Raw genomic sequence first — 19,952 nt, forward strand, 5'->3', positions numbered from 1 at the left:
GTGCCGAGCCGAGCGGCAGGGGCGTGAGAGGCGGATGCTGCGAGCGTAGAGGCTGGGTACCAACCAGGAGCATCACCGCACTCGCCACGGTAACGTCGAGTCGGCGGGTTTCCGCCTCCGCTCACCTTCATTTCTGCGGCATTTGCTCTCCCGACTCTAGTTTAATGTCTCAATATGATTATGGGCAGCTGAGTAGCCCAAGCTGGTAAATGTGTGTCATTACCAGCCTGTAATGTAAACGGCCTGATTACTGTCGCATAGCACGTTTCCCTGGTCCTTGATGTTACGTGTAGCCCGAACAACCTGTGAACTGATGTATAGCCTCAATCTCCTCGTTCGTTTTGTATCCTCCGTAATGTCCTGTAGCCTATCGAGGACTGCAGCAATGACAAAATTTATTTTGGGGAGGATTGTTAGCCCATGTCAATGAGAGCTGAAAACCCCAAAGGACTAATTTTTCAGTTGTGGCTACTGCCACCAGGCAGCGGCTGCATTTTTGTTTTAACCTATCAAACCACAATTAAAACATGGGAAAACACCCACATAGCGACATACAGAACCCTGTTCTAACGCCACATGCGCGCACGCACACACACACACACACACACACACACTCAAGACCAGGTATGTGCATGCTCCGTAGGTTGTTCTAGTCTCTCTAGCTGCAAACGTTTCAGTCTGATTTCGAGGAAAGCCAGAATACATCATTATGGGGGAGACGTGAAAATACTTATGGATTATTGACTCATTCACCCTGATTCAACAAGCAGCTCCAATTTGAGTTCATTATGTGGAGGCTATTGCTTGCAGGCCTTCGTCAAAGGTTACACGCATGACACTTTAGTGGGGATTTTCTTGCACAAACAACACACAGCAATGTAAAACCCTCTGTGCACCATCTGATAGTCCTTATCTCCTTCTGTCTGTCTCTCTCTCTGTCTTGTTATAGTACCTATCTCTTCCACTGCTGATCAGTTGTTGATGCATGTACTGTATTCCTCCCCCTCTCTCCTCACCCCACCTCTACCTCTACCTTTCCTTTCCTCCCGCAGCTGGACAGAATGAATTTTCTCTCCTTCCTCCTCCTTTGCTTGACTTCGGTTGCCAATGGCAACAAAGGTCAGTTCTTCATCCTCTCGATTGTTAATTGTGAAGTGTTGAGATAATGGTTTACATTGCCAGGGGAGCACACAGACCTGTCGGGGTTTTCAGACAGGGCCATGGCTCTTTTATTCCCTAAAATGCGCCGGATGACTTTATTGTTATCTGTCATTTGTGTCATAATTAGTAGTAACTTCAATTTCCTCATTACATAAACAGTGCATTTGGGAGTACATACATATATGTTTGTATTTCTGCATTTTGTGTTCATGACCCAGTGTGCATGTGCCCGTTTTGCCAGTGCTGTGACTCTGAGAAGATGATAAATCTGTTTCTCCATCTAGAGCAGATTTATCATCCTGGATAACCATGACTCTGATTCAACATCATTGTTCCAATGATTATCATGCTGGGGGAAGGCGAATGAAACAGACAGCGTGGAGGGAGAATGTCAGAGAAGGAGGTAGGGGAGAGCGATGCAGGCAAAATGAAGAGATTGAAGGAGAGATGGAGTGTCAAAGAAACACAGGGAGCTAAGGGAGAGAGAGAGAGAGAGAGAGAGAGACGGGGGAGAAGGAGCTGTGACAGGAGAGAACGTGGCCGAAAAGACGCAGGCTGATAAGGGGGGAGGAGGAGGTGGTGGAGAGCGAGGTGGGATGTGAGATCAGGTGACACGAGGGAAAAAAGAAATGTGTGAGATACTGGGGCTTTTGTGTATATATTTATATATGTGTGTGTGTGTGTGTGTGTGTGAGGGAGACCAGCAAGGACGGGCGGGTGAGTGTTGTGGAGCGACAGAGTGACAGAGAGAGAAGAAGTGCCAGGGGAGACAGAGAGATGGAATGGGAAGCTTCTCAATCTGTAATCCCGGATGTAATCCACAGGCCTGATGCTCAGATTAATGCTATATAGCAGAGGAGGGAGGGAGAAGATCAGCTGAGGGCACAGAGGGCGGGAGATAAATGACCAAAAAAGAGACACAACAGAGGTCTGTGGAAGTAGAGGAGGAGGAGGAGACAGTGTCAGGCCGGACCTTGAGAGGAGAGGATAAGTATCTTGGATCTGGGCTGTATATTGAACCTCGGTACTTTTTTGGTATGAACCAATATTTGACTGAGGTATAAAGTATAAAAATGTCTGGTGTGGAAAGTTTAGTCAGGTTTGCAATTTACTTATTATTTGGTAAGATATTTACTAATTTAAATAGTAATTTTACCAATTTTAGATTATATATGTCCAGGAAATGTTCTTGTATAGCTGGTTGTGTTTAGACATTTGACGGCGACTGAGAATTTGATCTTTTGTCGTTAAATGAAAAAAAATGTTTTTGTAGAAAAGAAAGTAGTGATTGAAGAATGATTGAAATCTTTTTCTCAAGTAGAAGTATCTTGGGCTGCAACTATTTATTTTTATTACTTATTAATCGGATGAGGAATTTCTCAATTAATTGATGAACAGTCACAAAAAAATTGAAAAATACTGCTTATTTTGTCCAAAAACAGTACCAAACTCAAAGATAGTCGCTAAATAAAGAAAAACAGCAAATCGTTACGGCTGAGAATGTTTGCCATTTTTTTGGTAAATCACTCAACTGACTAATCAATTATCCAGATTATCCGCCTAATCGTTTCAGCTCAAAAAGTTGCAATACCTCAATATAAAATACTCAATTACAAGTAAATGTCCTGCATTCAAAATTTCACTCACGTAGAAACAAAAGCAAAATTTGCTTAAAGTCTCGAAAACTAAATGTTCTTCTGAAGCAGCATTTTAATGTTGTAGTAACTTTATCTGTTGAATAAATGTAGTTCAGTAAAACGTATAAAGTACATAAATATGAAGTAAAGTTAATTTTACTCTAAAACATAGTACAGTAGAAGTATAAAGTACTATTAAAGGAAAAATACTCAGTTAACGACCTCGTTGTCTTTAATCAAAGTACTGAAGTAAATTTAGTTAGTCACTTTCCACCAGTGACAAAAACACATTTTATTCCTCAGTAAGGTACTGGGGAAAAACTAGTATAATTTCGATTTGGGAACCAAAACTCAGGTATCGTTTCGGCTCTATAATTGAACATTTTTCAAATGATACCCAGCTCTGTCTTTGAAGGGAGCGCGGTTTGATCAGATCTAGAAACAGCAGCAATTTCCTCCATTGACTCCTCACACGGCCGAGACGGCGAAATTAGTTCAAGTCAGATTTTCTGGAAAATTCACTGTGAAGACAACAAAGCAACTTGCTAAACACAAGCCTTGTGCGTCTGTCTGATTTCAAACTCTGCAGCGCCGGCGTTAAGAGATTGAGTGCGACAGAGGGAAGGCACTCCGGCTTCTGTTTTTGCTCTTTGCTGGGGTGTAAAATCGTCATCCTTCTGGCTCATTAATTTGGCCTTTGATCACTCAGTGCAGAACATTCACCACAGTGATGAATAATTAATTCGCGAATTAAAGGTTAAATTCACAGTAAACCTCAGGCATTTGATTTTGACTCGGCTGTTTTTGAGGGCATTATTGTGCAGCGCCTATGGAGGACCAGTCTGGGTGATTGATATGAGCAATATACCTCTCTGTGTGCGATAAGGGGAAATCTGACAGACTTTAATTATACTGCCGATCTGAAAGGTGTGCACAGTGGCACTTGATGTGGCCAAGAGATGGTGGTCTATATATGGAGAGACAGAAAGAAAAGAAATCTGTGAGGGTACGAATGCGATTAATCTGTGTCTTTGTGGTCACACACAGGCATACATTGTGTATTTTTCCACTCTTGCACACTCTTACCATGTCCTTGCCCATAATAGAGTGTTAAAAATAGACACGTTGGTTCCTTGTAATTACGCCATTTAACCCAGAGCCCTTTTCGGTCTCTTCTCTGTCCCGCTCAGCCAATAAGCACAAGCCATGGATCGAGACAGAGTACCAGGGGATTGTCATGGAGAACGACAACACCGTGCTGCTCAATCCCCCACTCTTTGCCCTGGACAAAGATGCCCCACTTCACTACGCTGGTAACACCAACAACAATAAACAGCATGGAGGAATAGAGGAGGAGAGAACGGGCACAAACTACTGTCAAACATTCTGCCTAGTCCATGAATTTGCTTGAAATTCCACAAAAGTGGCTACAGTGAAAAATAGGTCAAGTCAAGTGTTTGCGTAGCTAAACCGAAATTCATCTCACCAGGCCGAATTGAAAGTGGTCTTACTTTGATTTTGCAGACAGGGTGACGCTGCAGAAGTCTAACCAATTTGAGGATATGATTTATTTATAGTAAACATGAGGCTGATTATTACAGAGAGAGGTCTGGAGCTACTGCTAGCCATATTTCCCAACAGACAGCCTAAATATTAAAGGCAGTGTATTCAGTCACAGAGTCCACTATTTTTAGACCATCATAGTGTAATTCAACCCTTCATTGCAAGAGCAGTCAGCAGCACTCTGCCTCTGCAGCCTGATGAATTAAGGTTATCATGTTTGCATCCGGGGTGCTGGAAATAACCGTGTTCAGTCAAATTATAGCAGATCAACTAGAGTTACTCAGTGGCTCCGTGAAATTTATTTGGCTCGTGTCAAGAATGAAGAGAAAATGAACTGTTTGAGCACGAACCTTCCCTGCCTTTGACTTATGTCAAGCAGGGCCATTTAGCTGCTATTCTAAGGGTTTTATTTTGAGTACCAGCTACAGTCTATTTTATTCGATTCTTATAATGATTGGTTGTGTAAGATAAAGTGGCACTTAAAGGAATTTCTAGTTATCTGTCCATGCTTTCCTGATAGAAGGGTAGTGGTGATGACCAAAAACCTACTGAATACTACTCTAAGTAACAGTTCTTGAACACATCAGTGCATGATATTTCATTTCTCATACTGGCTCGTTTCTGATTTATTTGTCCTAAATGGTACAGTATGAACACTTTGATTGTGGACGTTGGGCTGATTGATTGCTTGAATTTCTATCTGAGTCCGATACGATGTTTTCTTCCCTCGCGCATCTCCCTCCCTCTCCCAGGCGAAATCTGTGGCTTCCGGGTTCATAACGGCCCCTCGGGCTCAGGCTCGGTCCAGTTTGAAGCGGTGGTTCTGGACCGCTCCACTGGCGAGGGTCTGGTCCGGTCCAAGGAGCCGCTGGACTGCGAGAGCCAGCGGGAGCACAGCTTCACCATCCAGGCTTACGACTGCGGAGAGGGGCCCGATGGAGTCAACAGCAAGAAATCTCACAAGTTAGTGCCCACTCCTCCCTCTCCTTCCAATTCAAACAGAAGATATTTTGTGTTTTCGACAATAATTACACTCACTATCTGGGGTTTCCTCTGGCTATACGCTGTAAAGACTATCCAGCCATTTCTTCTCCCTGTTGTTACAATAATCCGTCTCTCTCTGCTTGTGTCTTGCTTCCCACTCCTGCTTCCCTCAGGGCCACCGTGCACGTTCGTGTGAACGACGTCAATGAGTTCTCCCCTGTGTTCGTTGATCGTCGCTACGAGGCTTCGGTCCCAGAAGGGCGTCTGTTTGACCGAATCGTGCGCGTGGAGGCTCTGGATGCCGATTGCTCCCCGCAGTACAGCCAGATTTGCTTCTATGACATCATCACTCCCAATGTGCCCTTCGCTATCGACAACGATGGTGAGATATGCTTCATCTTGTAGTTGTAAACCAAAGGCTGCTGGAGTCTTACACCTGTTAATATTTGTCCTTCTCTGCAACAGAAATACAATTCTCCCACCAGTCACCATATTCATTTTGCTTATTTGCTGTCTGTACTCCGTTCTGTATGGCCTCGGTTGCAAGCAGAATCATTATGTTCAATATTCAGTACAGTATTCAACTCCTGAACTCCTGATGTCCTCAATACATGAAAAACACACACCAGATACTGCTGCGATACTGATGTCTGCATAGCGACAGAGTGAAAAGAAGGGCAGGTACCTGATTCCTCTCACAGGTAGAAACAAAAAGATGTTAAAATAGACTTTGTGTAGGCGGACTTTTTTTTCTGTCTCTGCATAAACATTGCAGCACCTGTTCTGTTTAATATAGCATCCTTTTGTTCCGGGCTGCTTGTAGATTCCCTAAATTCTTCTAAGGAAAAGCTTGAACGTCACATATTGTTATTGTATTCCTTGGCTGGTTAGTTGGAGAGCAATTGTGGCCATTTTGTAATGTGACACAGCAGCTGAAGAGGACCCTGTTTTAGGATGACTCTGCAGAACTGCCCTGGACTCGAAGGGTTTTGCGAAGGATGAGCGGCTCCTTTCATTTTTGGGTCAGACTGGTACCGCAGCACAGAGACCTTTTGTTCCAACCGTGTTCAGATGCTGTGGGCCTGTCATTGTCTATTTTCTTTCCCCCTTACTTTGTCTTCTCTGTTGCCACCACTATCTCTTTCATCCCTGTGTTTGTCCTCTCACCATTTTCCCGGCATCTTCTTTCTTACCTATTGTTTGTCAGCTGGCATGCTGAGCGCTGTCAGCCTACACGCTTTTACCTTTATCTCTAAAAACAGGAAAACCCTTCAGTTCCCATTCTGTTCGGTGCAATTTATCTTCTTCTGTTTTTAGGCTTTTTCGATTCCTTTTTCTGAATGTAGTGCACCGAACAGGATAGTGGCTCTGTTAATATGTATGTGCCATGATAAAAGCTTTATCAATGAGTGCGTCATTTGTGCTGGGTGTTGTTGTTTTCGGTTGTGGCTTTCTTGTTGTTGATGACTAACCCTTCTATTTCTGCTTCCCTTTCACTCTTTGATTCATTATTTCCTGTCCTTTCTTTCATCCTTTATTTGCCTCTCTCTTGCTCCAAGGTAACATTAAGAACACAGAGCCGTTGGATTCGAAGCATCAGCGTGTTCACACCTTCTGGGTGACCGCTTTCGACTGTGGAAAGAACCGTGCTCAGGCTGACGCCCAGGTTGTTGTCACGGTCAAGCCGTCCTGCAAACCCGGATGGATCGGTAATCAATGTCACAGATCGCTCGTTTCTGTCCCGATTATTATCGGTGGATAACCCTCATGAGGCTGTAGGGATGAGCTCTAGTCGTTCAATCTGCTACTTTGTGGTTAAAACCAATGACTGTCACTTTGAGTTGGAATGTGCGTGGGCTGCCGCTTGGATGAATCACCTTTGCATGTTTATATCAAGAGCTGAATTTAAAGAGGTGGTGCGGCAGTTAAGTAATATCAAGGGAAGGTAATTAATTGAAGTGTGACATAATAGTTATAGAAGGTTGAACGAGGTGACACTGGCAAGTGAATAGTTTGAGAATATATGTAATGGACTGAGTAAGACCATCACCTAACTTCACCTTTTTATAAATTTGGGCTTTTGGAGCCTTAGTGCATTTATTATTCGTATCATCTCATAAAGTTCCCATACTTTTTGAATGCAAATTTTGTATGACAGAGAGTCATGTTTCGACCATCTTACTTCTTCTTACCGTTTTTAGGATGGACCAAGCGTGTAGAGTACACACCCGGGTCAGGTAGCATCCCCCTGTTCCCAAGTTTGCATTTGGAGACCTGTGAGGAGACTGTGTGGAACATCCAGGCCACCGTAGAGCTCCAGACCGGCCACATCGGGAAGGGCTGTGACAGAGACAGCTACTCTGACAGATCTGTGCGCCGACTGTGCGGTGAGTTCTGCTTTACTGCTTTTAGAAAATGTGACTAACTGGGAGTCAAAATATACTTTATTAGTATCCTGTCTCTTTTCATTTCACCAGGTGCTGTCAGGGGTGAAGTAGACCTTCTCCCACCTCCATCTCCTGCAGCCAACTGGACCTCAGCTCTGCCCACCCTCCCCTCTTCTGATTCATCTCTGGTCTTCTCCTTCAATGGATCCAACCATGTTGCTGTGGTGCCGGATTTGGTTGTCTCGGCATTGTCAGGCGACCACTTCACCCTGCAGCTGTGGATGCGAAGGGGTGGCGCCAACATCCAGCCTGCGACCACTCAGACCAGAGGAAATCGCAAAGAGGAGGAGACCATCGTGTGCAGCACTGTCAAGAACGGTACATTATGTCATGGAGTCATGGTTTAAATAGCATTTGAAGGTATTGTAAGAGTGTTTTTAAATGTGGGGAGAATAAAATGGGCAACATTGGTAAGTAAAGCTAAAAAAAAAAAAAAAATGTTGCTTCTTCCTCTAGCCCCCAGAAGGTCACCCACTCAAATCCCCAGAGCTGCGGGGAAAATCACGCCTGGAAAAAAATAAGCTGAACTGTTTATAGCTTTAACTATAGCACCTATTAATAAGGTGCTATTGAAAGAAGCACTTAACCCCCAGCTGGCCCACTTGGGCAGCCAAGTGGACAGCAGAAGAACAGTCAAACACTGTAACTGTGCAAGGCAGAATATTGTGTGTATCCTCTGGATATTTTCAACTGTATGACTTTGTACCACTGAAATACAGCATGTTCAGGAAACGATACTTCCATAAAAGCAGAAATAAAATTCACAAGAAAGATAAAACAGAGATTAGAATAAATCTTTTTTCTGTGATTATTCTCTGAAGAAATGCCTGGTAATGTTACGATGTTTTGACAAGACTGCACTGACCACCAGTTATCCTCTGTTTGTCTTCTTGTCTCCTGCTCTACAGATGACTCCTTCTCCCACTACTCCCTCTCCGTCCACGGCTGCCGCCTCTCTCTCTTCTACTGGCCCGACGTCTCAGCCGCGCGGCCTGTGAAGTTCTTGTGGAAACTGGAGCAGGTACTGGGGGAACGGCAACACTTAGCTTTGATGTTCTCACTTGCACAGTTTTTTTTCTGTGTTTGTACCTGGAATCTAAACTGAAATGGAGGAAACGCTGTGTCATGCCAAACATCTGGTTTGGTAAATACTTTACTAAGCAAAGTCTTGCGCACTTCCCAGTAGAAAAGGACAATAGAATACAAAATGGAACTCATTTTCGAACTGACATACTGTCCCATTTCAATATTAAGTGGTAAAGTGGTATAGCTTCTTAGATAAATTATATACAACATATTTTATTATCCTAAACATGCATAGAAGGTAAACAGTGGAGTATGCATCAGAATACATGAAAAAGAGTAGAAAATGTTTCCTATTTAGTCTTTTGAATATATTGGCAAACTTGAATACTTGCATGCATGCGAGTAAAATGTGGTTTGATGTGGGGGTTGGGGGTGGAAGGGGGTTTGTTTTGACTGAAGCCACTCGTTCCAGACAGATTGAAGCAGCGTGGATTAAAGGATGCTGACCTGATACCGAGAAGATTTGTTAAATCCCTTTGTCTGAACCACGATATCTTATTACCCCGGCCTTTTTTTTTCTGTCCCTCTGTCTGTATGAATTCCCCTGTCTCTTTAAAAAAAAAATGTGTACAGGGAATTTACACTGATGAAACATTCACCAGTGGTGGAAAGTAACTAAGTACATTTATTCAATTACTGTTCTTAAAATTTTTATGCAAATTTGACATATTTGTACTTTACTTCTTTCCATTTTATGATACTTTGTACTCCTACTCCACTACATTTCAGAGAAAAATATTATACTTTTTACTCCAATACATTTATTTGGCAGCTACAGCTACATTACTTTTTAGGTTTGGATTTTGCATAAAAACACGATCGGTTTCTACCAAAGAGACATTTCCCCTCTAAACTTCTAAAAAGAGGGAGAAGGATCCAATTATTGGCAAAAAGGAGAAAGACTGTCCAAAAAAGGAAAGCAAATTTGTGAAGTAGAATTCTGGTTCCTATGTTTTTCCTACCCCTTTAATCATCTCGTGACCCCTCAGATTTATCTTGTGATCCTTTGGAGGGGGACTGACCCTTAGGTTGGGAACTATTGCACAAACTACCAGCTGCATAAAAACTAACTCCACCTTCACCAGCTACAATAATGACAACACTAACAACAGTGTTAATGTATATAATAATATACACAATAAGCCATTTTTCTGCAGAATGGGTACTTTTACTTTTGATAATTTAAGGACCTTTTACTGCTAATACTGCTGTGCTTTTACTGAAGTAAGATTATAAAAGCAGGGCTCTTATTTGTAACACAGTTTGTAACACTCCGTCTTATCTCCGTCCAATAGGTGTGTGACAGTGAGTGGCATCATCTCTCACTCAGTGTCCAGTTCCCCTCAGTGACCCTGTATGTGGATGGTGTGACCTTCGACCCTGCCCTCATCCATGACAATGGAGCCATCCCCAACCCTGCCCCCCGCCAGAGGATGTTCATCGGCGGCTGCTGGGGTAAGACACTGAAATTTATTCTCAGCGAATTCACAAGTTACATTTCATTCCAACTCAATGATGGATTTTGACAGAAATTAATTCAAGCAGAAAGCGAGGAATCAATTTTTTAAAAATTTATTTATATTTTTGCATAAATGCTATGAGCAGCAATTGTGTTTGCTTCCTCCTTTGCATTCCTCCGTCACTGAATTGTCATTTAAATCACACATCACCACGGATAGCGGACTGACATTTTGGCATAAGCCACGGCCAATTACAAACCTTCATAAGGCATCTCGAGGCAGTCTGCTGAGACATTTTCTGCCTCGTGCCTTTCACTCCCTTTATTCACTTAGTTATAATTTGGTTGATGCAGTTTGTCTTGAGGGGCTAATAATATAAGTGACATATCAATCATTCAGTACAGCAGAGCAACACAAGGGCAGGACAGCTATCAGCCACTTACACCCGAACCCCTGGTTAAAATGGGAAGCTCTGGCTGCCAATTAGGGCTGAAAAACACACACACACACACACACACACACACACACGCACACACGCACACACACACACACACACACACACACACACACACACACAAACATATTCACGGTCTCTCATCTACAGTGCAAGTCTCTCTGCTGCTTGCGTGGCAGCAGCTGCTGCTAGATAATGAGGACTTGGTGCATTTTCAAAAATCGTCCACAGCTTTTTCGTTTGAATTGTCTCACTCATGCCTGCTCGTTTTATTTATTTATACATTTTTTCATTCCACCTGTCAGTCTCTGGCACCTCCACTCTTTCTCTCACTTCCTTTACATACCTTACCTCAATATTTTCTCTTTTTCTATTCCCCTGTGTCCCTCTCTGGTTTTCCCTGCAGAGCCTGAAGAGAAGCAGAAGGAGATACTAAACAACACCATCCCAGAGGGTAAAGACTCAGGTGACCCCCTTGTTTTCCCTCTGTTGTCAGTGTGAGGGTGTGTAGTTTGCCATTTTGCTTTTTTCATTGTCGGTGTAATATTTATGTGCATATTAGAAGGTGAATGGGTCGTTATTATATATGTTTACACTGGATTGTCTCTGGTCTTTAGTGAAGTATGTAGGAGGTTACCATGGCCTGTTGTCTGGGGTGACGGTGCGACCCGGCAGCGTGGAGCCTCACAGTGTGGTGGAGTGTCTGTACGCCTGCAGGGAGGGGTTGGACTTTGGAGACCTGGAGACTCTGGGATCTGGCATGAAGGTAACACCTCAGAGAACTGTATTATATCGCATTATAGAGAGAGAAGACGCTCAAAGGGTCCATTTTACAATCTGGAATTAACAGGTTTCTCAGATATATACATATAATTTGGAGCTTTCACTCTCATTTGTAAAATTTACAGTCTTTTTTTTCCAATACACCCTGCTTTATTCTCCAAACCTTCTCAGTTATCTTGCCTTCGTCAGTGCAGTTTGTAAGGTTGTTTCTGGATTCCTTATATACACTACATCAATCAGTCATGTGACTTATTGATGACCACACATACCAAGAATAGAAACAACATTACCATCGTTTTTTTTTTTAGAATAATTTCTTAGTGAATTCAGAAATTTACAAGAACAATATTATTGACCGTAAATTCAAAGCATACAAGGTTACAACCAACTCTCGGAATTCTATTATCTTTTAATAGATAAGAAATTTGAATTTATATTTTTTAATATTTTTTTTACAATGCAACAAATTCTAAACTCTTTAAATTTAATTTTTGACCTTGCAGGTTCATGTGAACCCCAGCCAGTCAGTGTTAGTGCTGGAAGGAGACGACATTGAGAGCTTTAACCGTGCAGTGCAGCAGGTCACCTACAGAAACTCTCTACGCTTCGCCACCCCTGGAGTCCGACCCCTCAAACTCACCACCTCACTCAGGTACAAAAACACACACACATACACACAAATGGATAAGGGCTCTTTTCACAATTGTGCATGGACGCCAACAACCAGAAAAGAGGTTGAGTTACTGATTCACCACCGACAGTAGATTTGAATAGACAAGAATGTAATGCAACCGCAAGACTGCAATCATTAGCTTAAAACAATATTCAATTTCACTAGAGCATATCCATACTCTGTTTGTTTGTGTTTTTCCAAAGTAACACTGCAAAATCTAGGAAACTATCTGCAAGCAGTAGACGAACGAAGAGGCCGGCTGAGGGAAAGTGACACTACAAAAGCAAAACTGGATAGCTCTGAACATCGCCAATGTTACATCAGACACAGTTTAGCATGTGAGCGAGCAGTTTACCATGTGTCTGAGAGTTTAATTTCCCTCCAGCAGTTTGTAGCAGGCAGATGAAGTATCACTCGGTGGCCTTTGCTGCTGCTTACCCCTTTGACATTGAACTCATCAAACATGGACCTTGCCTTGGCTCGGTGATAAGGGCTGGTGTGGCATGAAAGAAAGGATAATATAGAGAATATGTCAAACAAGAGATAACAAGGAGCAACTTGTCTTTACCCATACTCAATTTGTATCTTTGACTTTCACCTTCAATATTGTGGTTGGTATGCCCAACACAACACTGTTCAGCTCCTGCTCCTGAAAACTATCCCACACTGGTTCAGCGTGCATCACACTGAATCACCTGGCTGTGAAATAAATAGCACACAAACTCTGTTTCCGGGTCAGTGCTCGACTATGCTTAAGAAGTGTGAACTGGCTCTCTGGCTCTCTGGCTTTAGCAGTCACTTTTAGCTGATGAAATATTAATTCACCTTGGGATGTACAGTCCATCGCATACGGTATACTATGTGGTATATTGTGTATTTATAGTAAAAGTAGCAGCCTGCCGACCAAATGGATCTCATCAGACTCTCAGCCTGTGCAGATATTCTTATTAATGTCCCGGGGGGCTGCTGTTTTTGTCACATGTTTACAAGATTAAAGTGATTACCAGGCCACAAGTCGGTGCTGTAGGTTTTTTTCCACGGACTGTTTTTAAGACTCCAGTGATTCAAGGTCGTGGGCGGATTTTTTTTCCTTGGTTTCTGCTGAAGTGCACCAGAGTTTTTTTTGTTTTTTTTTTTCTTCAGTGTGCTTTATTACGTGTGTGAAGATTAGACTGATTTTAGGCCAGGAGTTACCCAGATGGCTGAACAGCAGGCCCTTCTGGAGAGGCAGATAGAAGCAGCTGCTGACTGTGATAGTGGAAATGTAACACACACTCACGCGCATGCAAACACACGCACTCTGCTTAATCCCCTCATCAAAAATGATGCTGAATTATAGTGCAGATGAATAAATATATATAAGCAGCCTGTCATCAATCTGATTTGCTCTCTCTTTCTGGCAGGAAAATTAAATTTTTAACGGCAGAGCTACTGTGGTTTGACATTTGCTATTTTCAGTGTCACAACGGACCAAAGTTAACCACGGTCATGCTAGAATTAGGGAACTGGATTGCGAAAACATTGCAAAGGATTTAGACCTTTTGGTGCATGAGCACTGTGCCAACTTTCTTGACATCACTAGGTCACAGTGTTGCTAAATTGAGAGCAAGATCAAGAGTGTACAGCCATGCTAGGGGTGCTTTGAGTTAAATGCTAACATGCTCACAGTGGCCAAAGTTGTAATAGTTCACCCTGAGGGGGGCGTTAATGTTGTTACAAAATTTAAGGGCACTCCACCCGGTAGTTGTTGAGATACTTCACTAAAAAATAAAAATGGCAACCTCACGGTGGTGCTTTAGGAAAAGTCAGGGGGTCACCAAACTCTTCTGGGGACCATGAATGTCTGTGCAACATTTACTGGCAATCCATCCAATAGTTGCAGAGATATTTTAGTCTAAACCAAAGTGGTGGACATACAGACATTTCCATTCTTAGGACCACGTAGCTAGCATGGATAAAAAAAACTGCAAAATTTGGTTTGGCATACACTGCAGATAGCTGAGTTATCTGGGCAATGACAGTCTTTCTCACTTTGACACACACACACACACACACACACACACACACACACTTCTTTCCTCCCGGCCAGATGTTTCAACGAGGAGAGCTGCCTGTCCCTCAAACAGCTGGAGGGCTACCTGGTGGTTCTCCAGCCTGACGCCCCTCAGATCTCTCTGTCTGGGGTCGGCCCTCATCTGGCTCGTCCTGCCCCTGAGTTTGAAGGTCCCCGTGGTGTCGCCCTTTTCCCCGAGCTCCGGATCGTCTGTTCCCTGTCTCACGCTGTCAACACAGCTGCACAGGGGATGGAGGGTGGAGGTGAGTCATATGTGAAAGAGCTCTAATTAATGCAGATTTCACAGACTTTCTGTTTACCTTTGGCTTTATATATGTTTATGGAAATAAATTGATTCCAGAAGATTCTCTCTGTCGTCTGCACCCATTTGTTTCTTAATGATGTTGTCATTTGTCTCCTGCCCTTTCCGTCACCTCTTAGCTCTGATGTCCGACGCCGTGGCTCACACCTTGGACGGCTGTGAAGTCCAGCCGCTGGGGGAGGAGCTAAACCCAGACAGGGAAGAGCTTCTGGTGGACATGGATGTTGTGCGAGAGAGAGGACTGGAAATCATCAATACTACTGCTTATATTGCCATCACAGGTACAGCTGTTCATAAGGAAATTCTCCACCTTTACCTTATTGTATTATTATGTTCCTTTTATAACCATTTTCCCCAAGGAGCTCCTCATTTAGACTTTAAAAAAAAATCACCTTTTACTTAGTCCTGCCCAGTTAAAATCTGTAAGAAAAGCAAAAAAAAAAAAAAAAACACAAAATACAGAAAACTCTCCTGTGAAATAAACAAAACTGTTTGAACTTTGGCAGAAATTTAGTTTTCATATAAACTAGAAAATGTGTTTTCAGGGCCTTCAAAATTTCTACACTCAGTTCTTTGAAATTCAGTATACTAAGTTCGCAGTGACCTAAAAAGTAAAAGTCATCCATCCAACATAGCCACCTTCAGCTGTCAAGAAGTAGCTGCAGACTACTTTTCTCTCCGCCTCCTCCTCTTTACAGTTAACTTCTCAGTATTAACTCCCCGTCTTCTTTTTTGCTCTCTTCTCTTTTTGGTCATCGCTCCCTTCAGGGGCCGAATCCATCTCTGTGTACGAGGACGTCCTCCGCTCTGTCCGCTACCGGCTGGCCAAAGGCTCGGCCCGCTTTGAGAGGCGTTTCCGCCTGTCCTGCTCTGAGATGAATGGCAGATACACCAGTAACGAGTTGACTCTGGAGGTGAGGAGAGACATCCCCCATATAACACCTCTAGTAACAAACATGAAGATTAAAATCCTTTAGATATGAGCCAGGAAGTTTATTCTTGACCTTTGGGAACAGTGTGTGTATGTACAAAAGTGAACCTATGATCTTAGATTATATTGTTAGGTATACTTTCATTAGTGGCTGTGTTGTTTTGTGGGGAAAAAAATACAAGAACTGCAAACATAGTTCTCCTCCTTCCTTCATCAGGTAAACTTCCTCCACTCTCTGGACAGTCTGTACCACCCGTCCCACCTGCTGGCCTCCCAGCAGCAGTTTCTCCATCCATCCCACCATTCTGGAGAGTTGAGTGGACACACCCTGCCCAATCCACACCGCAACTCAGGTAACATTTCCCCCTCGCTGGCTTTATACATTGTGCTCTTGCATAGTTTACAAAGTAACATTCATTTATAAGGCACCTTTCTAGAACGTATTGCTTCAAAAAGAAAAGACAAAAGAAAGATATAAAATACAGACACAATGTAAGAGTGATGGATACAAGTAATAAAATGACAATAAAGAAGACTAAAGCCTGGATTGAAGAACAACCAAACACTCATCAAAATACCCCAGAGACATACTGGTGGTAAAGGGCTGCAGCAGATCTCTAATGTGGGCAGGTGCCCGACCGTGCAGAGCTCTAAAAGCAATCACAGGACCAGTGTAACAAACAGTATGTGCACAGTGTGGCGGACACCTCTGGTGCTTCCTCTCTGCTGTTTCAGTTGTGACAGTAACTTAAAAATGATAGAGTTACAAGGTTGAATCATGGTGCCCACACAGTCTTAAACCCTAGAATTCAATTCTGCCTCCAAGGAGATGGTCAGTTGGAATAATTGTGCTATTTCTCCTACTTTCATGTCCAGTGTGGGGAAAACCTTTAAGCAGAGCAAAGGTTGAGCAGAGCATTAACCAACAGGCATTCAGTGATCGAGTCAGCATACTTTTGAACTTAATGCAGAGACCAACAAAAATGGCACTATATGAAAGAAAATTTAAAGAAAGATTTTTAAAAAAAACAACTTAATTTTCCCAAGCTCATTTGTTCCGTCTGAAGACATAAAGCTTTAAAAACTGGTCACAAATATAGTTGTTTTTTTTTTTTTTAAATATTACTCAAACAGGGATAAATAGTGCATTTGTTGGGGACTATTTTCAGCCAAGGATTAGTACACATTTGGTCTTTTTTTGATTATTTATTTAAATGAGAGGATGATGTGAATATGTCCTATTAAAAAAAACTACCGTACCTGTGTCCACTTTAATGAAAGATAATGTCAGCCAGTGCAGAGGTGAGCTCAGTTATGTGTTTTTAATGATGATTGATAAGTCTTTGGACACCAGTGGAGCATAAGCTACACCAGGCTTTGGATACATGCATAGCACGTGTTAGTAGGATAAATTCATTGTTGGATTTGTTGACAGTAAGATAAATATAGAAATATATCATCAACGTTATCCTTTAAATCTGGATTATTTTCTATACATAATTGTCTCTCTGCCTTTTTTTGTGACAGTGGTACCTGGAGCAGCTACCGTCATCATAATGGTGTGTGTGGGTTTCCTGGTGGTCATGGTGATCCTGGGCGTTTTCAGAATTCGCTCCATCCATCGCCGTGGTGAAGGCGCCAGGGGTGGGGCAAAGGAGGGTAGCAGCCAATGGGACGACTCTGCCCTCACCATCATCGTCAACCCAATGGAGGTAAAAACTAGATCAATAATTGATGTTGATTGATGACACCTCTTTAGCTCTTGTTTTCATCCACACATGGGTCTTTTCCACAGTCCTACGAGTCTCGTATGGGCATCTGTGCTGACAACGAAGGGGAGGGGGAGGAGGATGAGGAGGTAGCAGAGTCACCTGATGACACAAGCGACGACCAGCGAATCATCATCAAGAAAGAGGGGAGAGACGGCAACGCTCGTCGGTACTGAGCCACATGTATCTCCGCACCAGTTCTCATGGAAACCGCAAACCGGCTCACCAGTCACACACTCCAACACTTTTAATATCAACGACCGCTGACACCACTAGTATAAGGAATGTATGCTTACAAACACTACGCACAACACAGTCACTGTAATACTCTTGACACTCGACGCCATATGTGACCTATAGCCAACGATGGGCTGTTGTTCTCCACCTAAATGTTCAATGGCACAATGTATACAGTTAATATAATTTAACCGCCTGAGCGAACCCCACCAAAATTGTATGTGGTGCACCAGTTCTAAATCACACAATGGTCATGTGTCTGTATAGTGTAATATTGGTTGAATGAGATTTCTTTGTTTGTTTGTTTTTTTTAAAAAAAAGATTGTATTCTATCTTTTATTATCGAACACAGAATGAAATCTTACAAAATTCAAACAGGAACAATCCGCAACATGCAGGCAAAGACACGAGCCTTGATCCCGACATGTCTCTGCACTTCTTTATTAGACTGGCTCGAGAAGTCTGTGCACAAGCTCTTTTCTCCCCCTTTGCATCCTCTCTCGATACATTCCACGACCACCGTTACCCGCAGAGTGAAGACAGTGAGGTCAGACATTGCGGTCACTCTCCAACTTGTTCACAAAACCTAAAAAAAAGCTGATATGCTCGCAGGTATTTTTCTTTTAGCATTGTGACTACTTTAGTGCTTCAGCTCCTGACTATAATTTATGTGGGGCTGTGGGTAGGATTTGAGGACTATCCGCAATAAACCTCATCCTTTACACAAATTGGTACTTCTGCAATACTCCAACATTACAGAGTAAAATCCTCCTGGTGTTGAGTACATGCTGTGTCAGTGTGGTTTCTGGTTAAAACTGGAGTCTTTGCAAAGTTTCAGCTTGTGCCACTAAATGACAAAACATCACCGTCTACACCCCTCCAGTGACCGCTGAATGTCTCTTAATGACTCTCACTGCACTGTTTCACTCGCTGCACACTGCTCTTACCATAACTGCAAGACATCACAGGCAAACACACACAAAAACACAGACGCACACTCCATAATGCTACCCCTGCTGTCTCCAGAATGTCAGCTCAGCTTGGGCAGTTTTGATTGTATTGATTGTAATGAATTTTCTGTACATACAATGCTGAATATTATAATATTATTGTTATTACTATTATTATTACAGCCACTCTTTCTGTTTTCTGCACACTTTGAGAGAGAGCAGATTATGATTTACTTTTTTTTCACCATTTGAGTAACCGACTTTACAGCATCAGAAAACAGTATAATAATAATAGTAGTAGTGATAAGGATGATAATTCCTGGCTTGATGAGTGTCTCTTAATTTGTGTGTAATATTGTTGTAATTTAAGAACTTGTCAATATCTGCATTGCAGAAAAAGGAGGGCACATTGTTGTGATACTTAGATATGTCTCACTCATGTTATCTTTCACACTTCCAGGTCATTTTTTTCACATTTCAAAACTTTTTTTTAAATTTTCTATTTACTTTCCACTCTATCTGATATCTTTGGTTCAATGAATGTACAACTGTGTGCTTCTCCTCACCTCTCCCTCCTCCCTTACCTCCCTGCCTTTTTCCTTCACCTCTCCCTCACCCTCCCTCTGTGTCTCTTGCTGTCTGTCTGTGTAGCCTATCAATGTGCAGTGCTAAATCTGTCAGTAAATAAAGCCTGTTGTTTTTGAGTGTGATGTTAAGAAGGAATAAACATTGCATCGATTAATAACTTATATTATTACTATGTTACTATCGGAACATTACCTGTAATTATTGATACAATGATGACATGGATTATGCTGACTAATTGTTATTGAAAAACTGTCAGAAAACATTACAAAATTCATAATAAAAACACTATATGACGTCTCCATGAGAAAGATTTCTTGTAAGAGTAGGGTTCTCACTGAATGAAGTCATACAATACTATAACCACTCTACTGTGTACGTGAGTCTAGTACCACATATGGTACTCAAACGGTATATGGGGTACTAAACTACCATGTATACATTATAGCAGTGATGGAATGCAAATAAGTACATTTACTCCTAATTTACTGTGTCCTGCACTTATGTAAAAATTGGAGATACATGTACTTTACTTTTACATTTCAATGGGAAATATTGTAATTTTCACTCTTCTACTTTTATCTGACAGCTGGAGTTACTAGCTACTTTCCAGTTTTTACAAAGATAAAATAACCACCAGTATATAAAGTAGTTAAAATAAACTCTACCTCGAACCGCTTCAGCAACAAAATGCTGCCTACATATTACTGCATCCTTAAAAACAATCCAGTATTATAGTACATAATCAGTGTTGAAAGTAGTATTCAGATCCTTTAGAATTAATTCTAGCTCCTACATTGTAAAAACACTTCATCACAAGTTCAAAAACTGCATTCACAAAATTTACATAATTAAAA

General features: G+C 42.1%; 1 protein-coding gene across 1 annotated transcript in view; it reads left to right on the forward strand.

Annotated features, from left to right (window-relative positions):
* The window catches only part of clstn3 (calsyntenin 3), a 20,342-nt gene extending 1,651 nt beyond the window's left edge, over nucleotides 1–18,691 (forward strand). Inside the window, exons 2-19 of the mRNA XM_040117407.1 lie at nucleotides 1,053–1,119; nucleotides 3,989–4,111; nucleotides 5,114–5,324; nucleotides 5,519–5,727; nucleotides 6,905–7,054; nucleotides 7,547–7,732; nucleotides 7,823–8,110; nucleotides 8,701–8,813; nucleotides 10,174–10,333; nucleotides 11,199–11,258; nucleotides 11,410–11,558; nucleotides 12,079–12,227; nucleotides 14,338–14,564; nucleotides 14,743–14,904; nucleotides 15,392–15,537; nucleotides 15,772–15,907; nucleotides 17,082–17,266; nucleotides 17,350–18,691. Coding sequence (XP_039973341.1) covers nucleotides 1,053–1,119; nucleotides 3,989–4,111; nucleotides 5,114–5,324; nucleotides 5,519–5,727; nucleotides 6,905–7,054; nucleotides 7,547–7,732; nucleotides 7,823–8,110; nucleotides 8,701–8,813; nucleotides 10,174–10,333; nucleotides 11,199–11,258; nucleotides 11,410–11,558; nucleotides 12,079–12,227; nucleotides 14,338–14,564; nucleotides 14,743–14,904; nucleotides 15,392–15,537; nucleotides 15,772–15,907; nucleotides 17,082–17,266; nucleotides 17,350–17,499 — 2,871 coding nt within the window. The 3' untranslated portion in view covers nucleotides 17,500–18,691. The remainder of the gene's footprint in view (nucleotides 1–1,052; nucleotides 1,120–3,988; nucleotides 4,112–5,113; nucleotides 5,325–5,518; nucleotides 5,728–6,904; nucleotides 7,055–7,546; nucleotides 7,733–7,822; nucleotides 8,111–8,700; nucleotides 8,814–10,173; nucleotides 10,334–11,198; nucleotides 11,259–11,409; nucleotides 11,559–12,078; nucleotides 12,228–14,337; nucleotides 14,565–14,742; nucleotides 14,905–15,391; nucleotides 15,538–15,771; nucleotides 15,908–17,081; nucleotides 17,267–17,349) is intronic.
* The last annotated feature ends 1,261 nt before the right edge of the window (nucleotides 18,692–19,952 follow it).

Source organism: Xiphias gladius, chromosome 22, assembly GCF_016859285.1.
Source record: "Xiphias gladius isolate SHS-SW01 ecotype Sanya breed wild chromosome 22, ASM1685928v1, whole genome shotgun sequence".
Lineage (NCBI taxonomy): Eukaryota > Metazoa > Chordata > Actinopteri > Istiophoriformes > Xiphiidae > Xiphias > Xiphias gladius.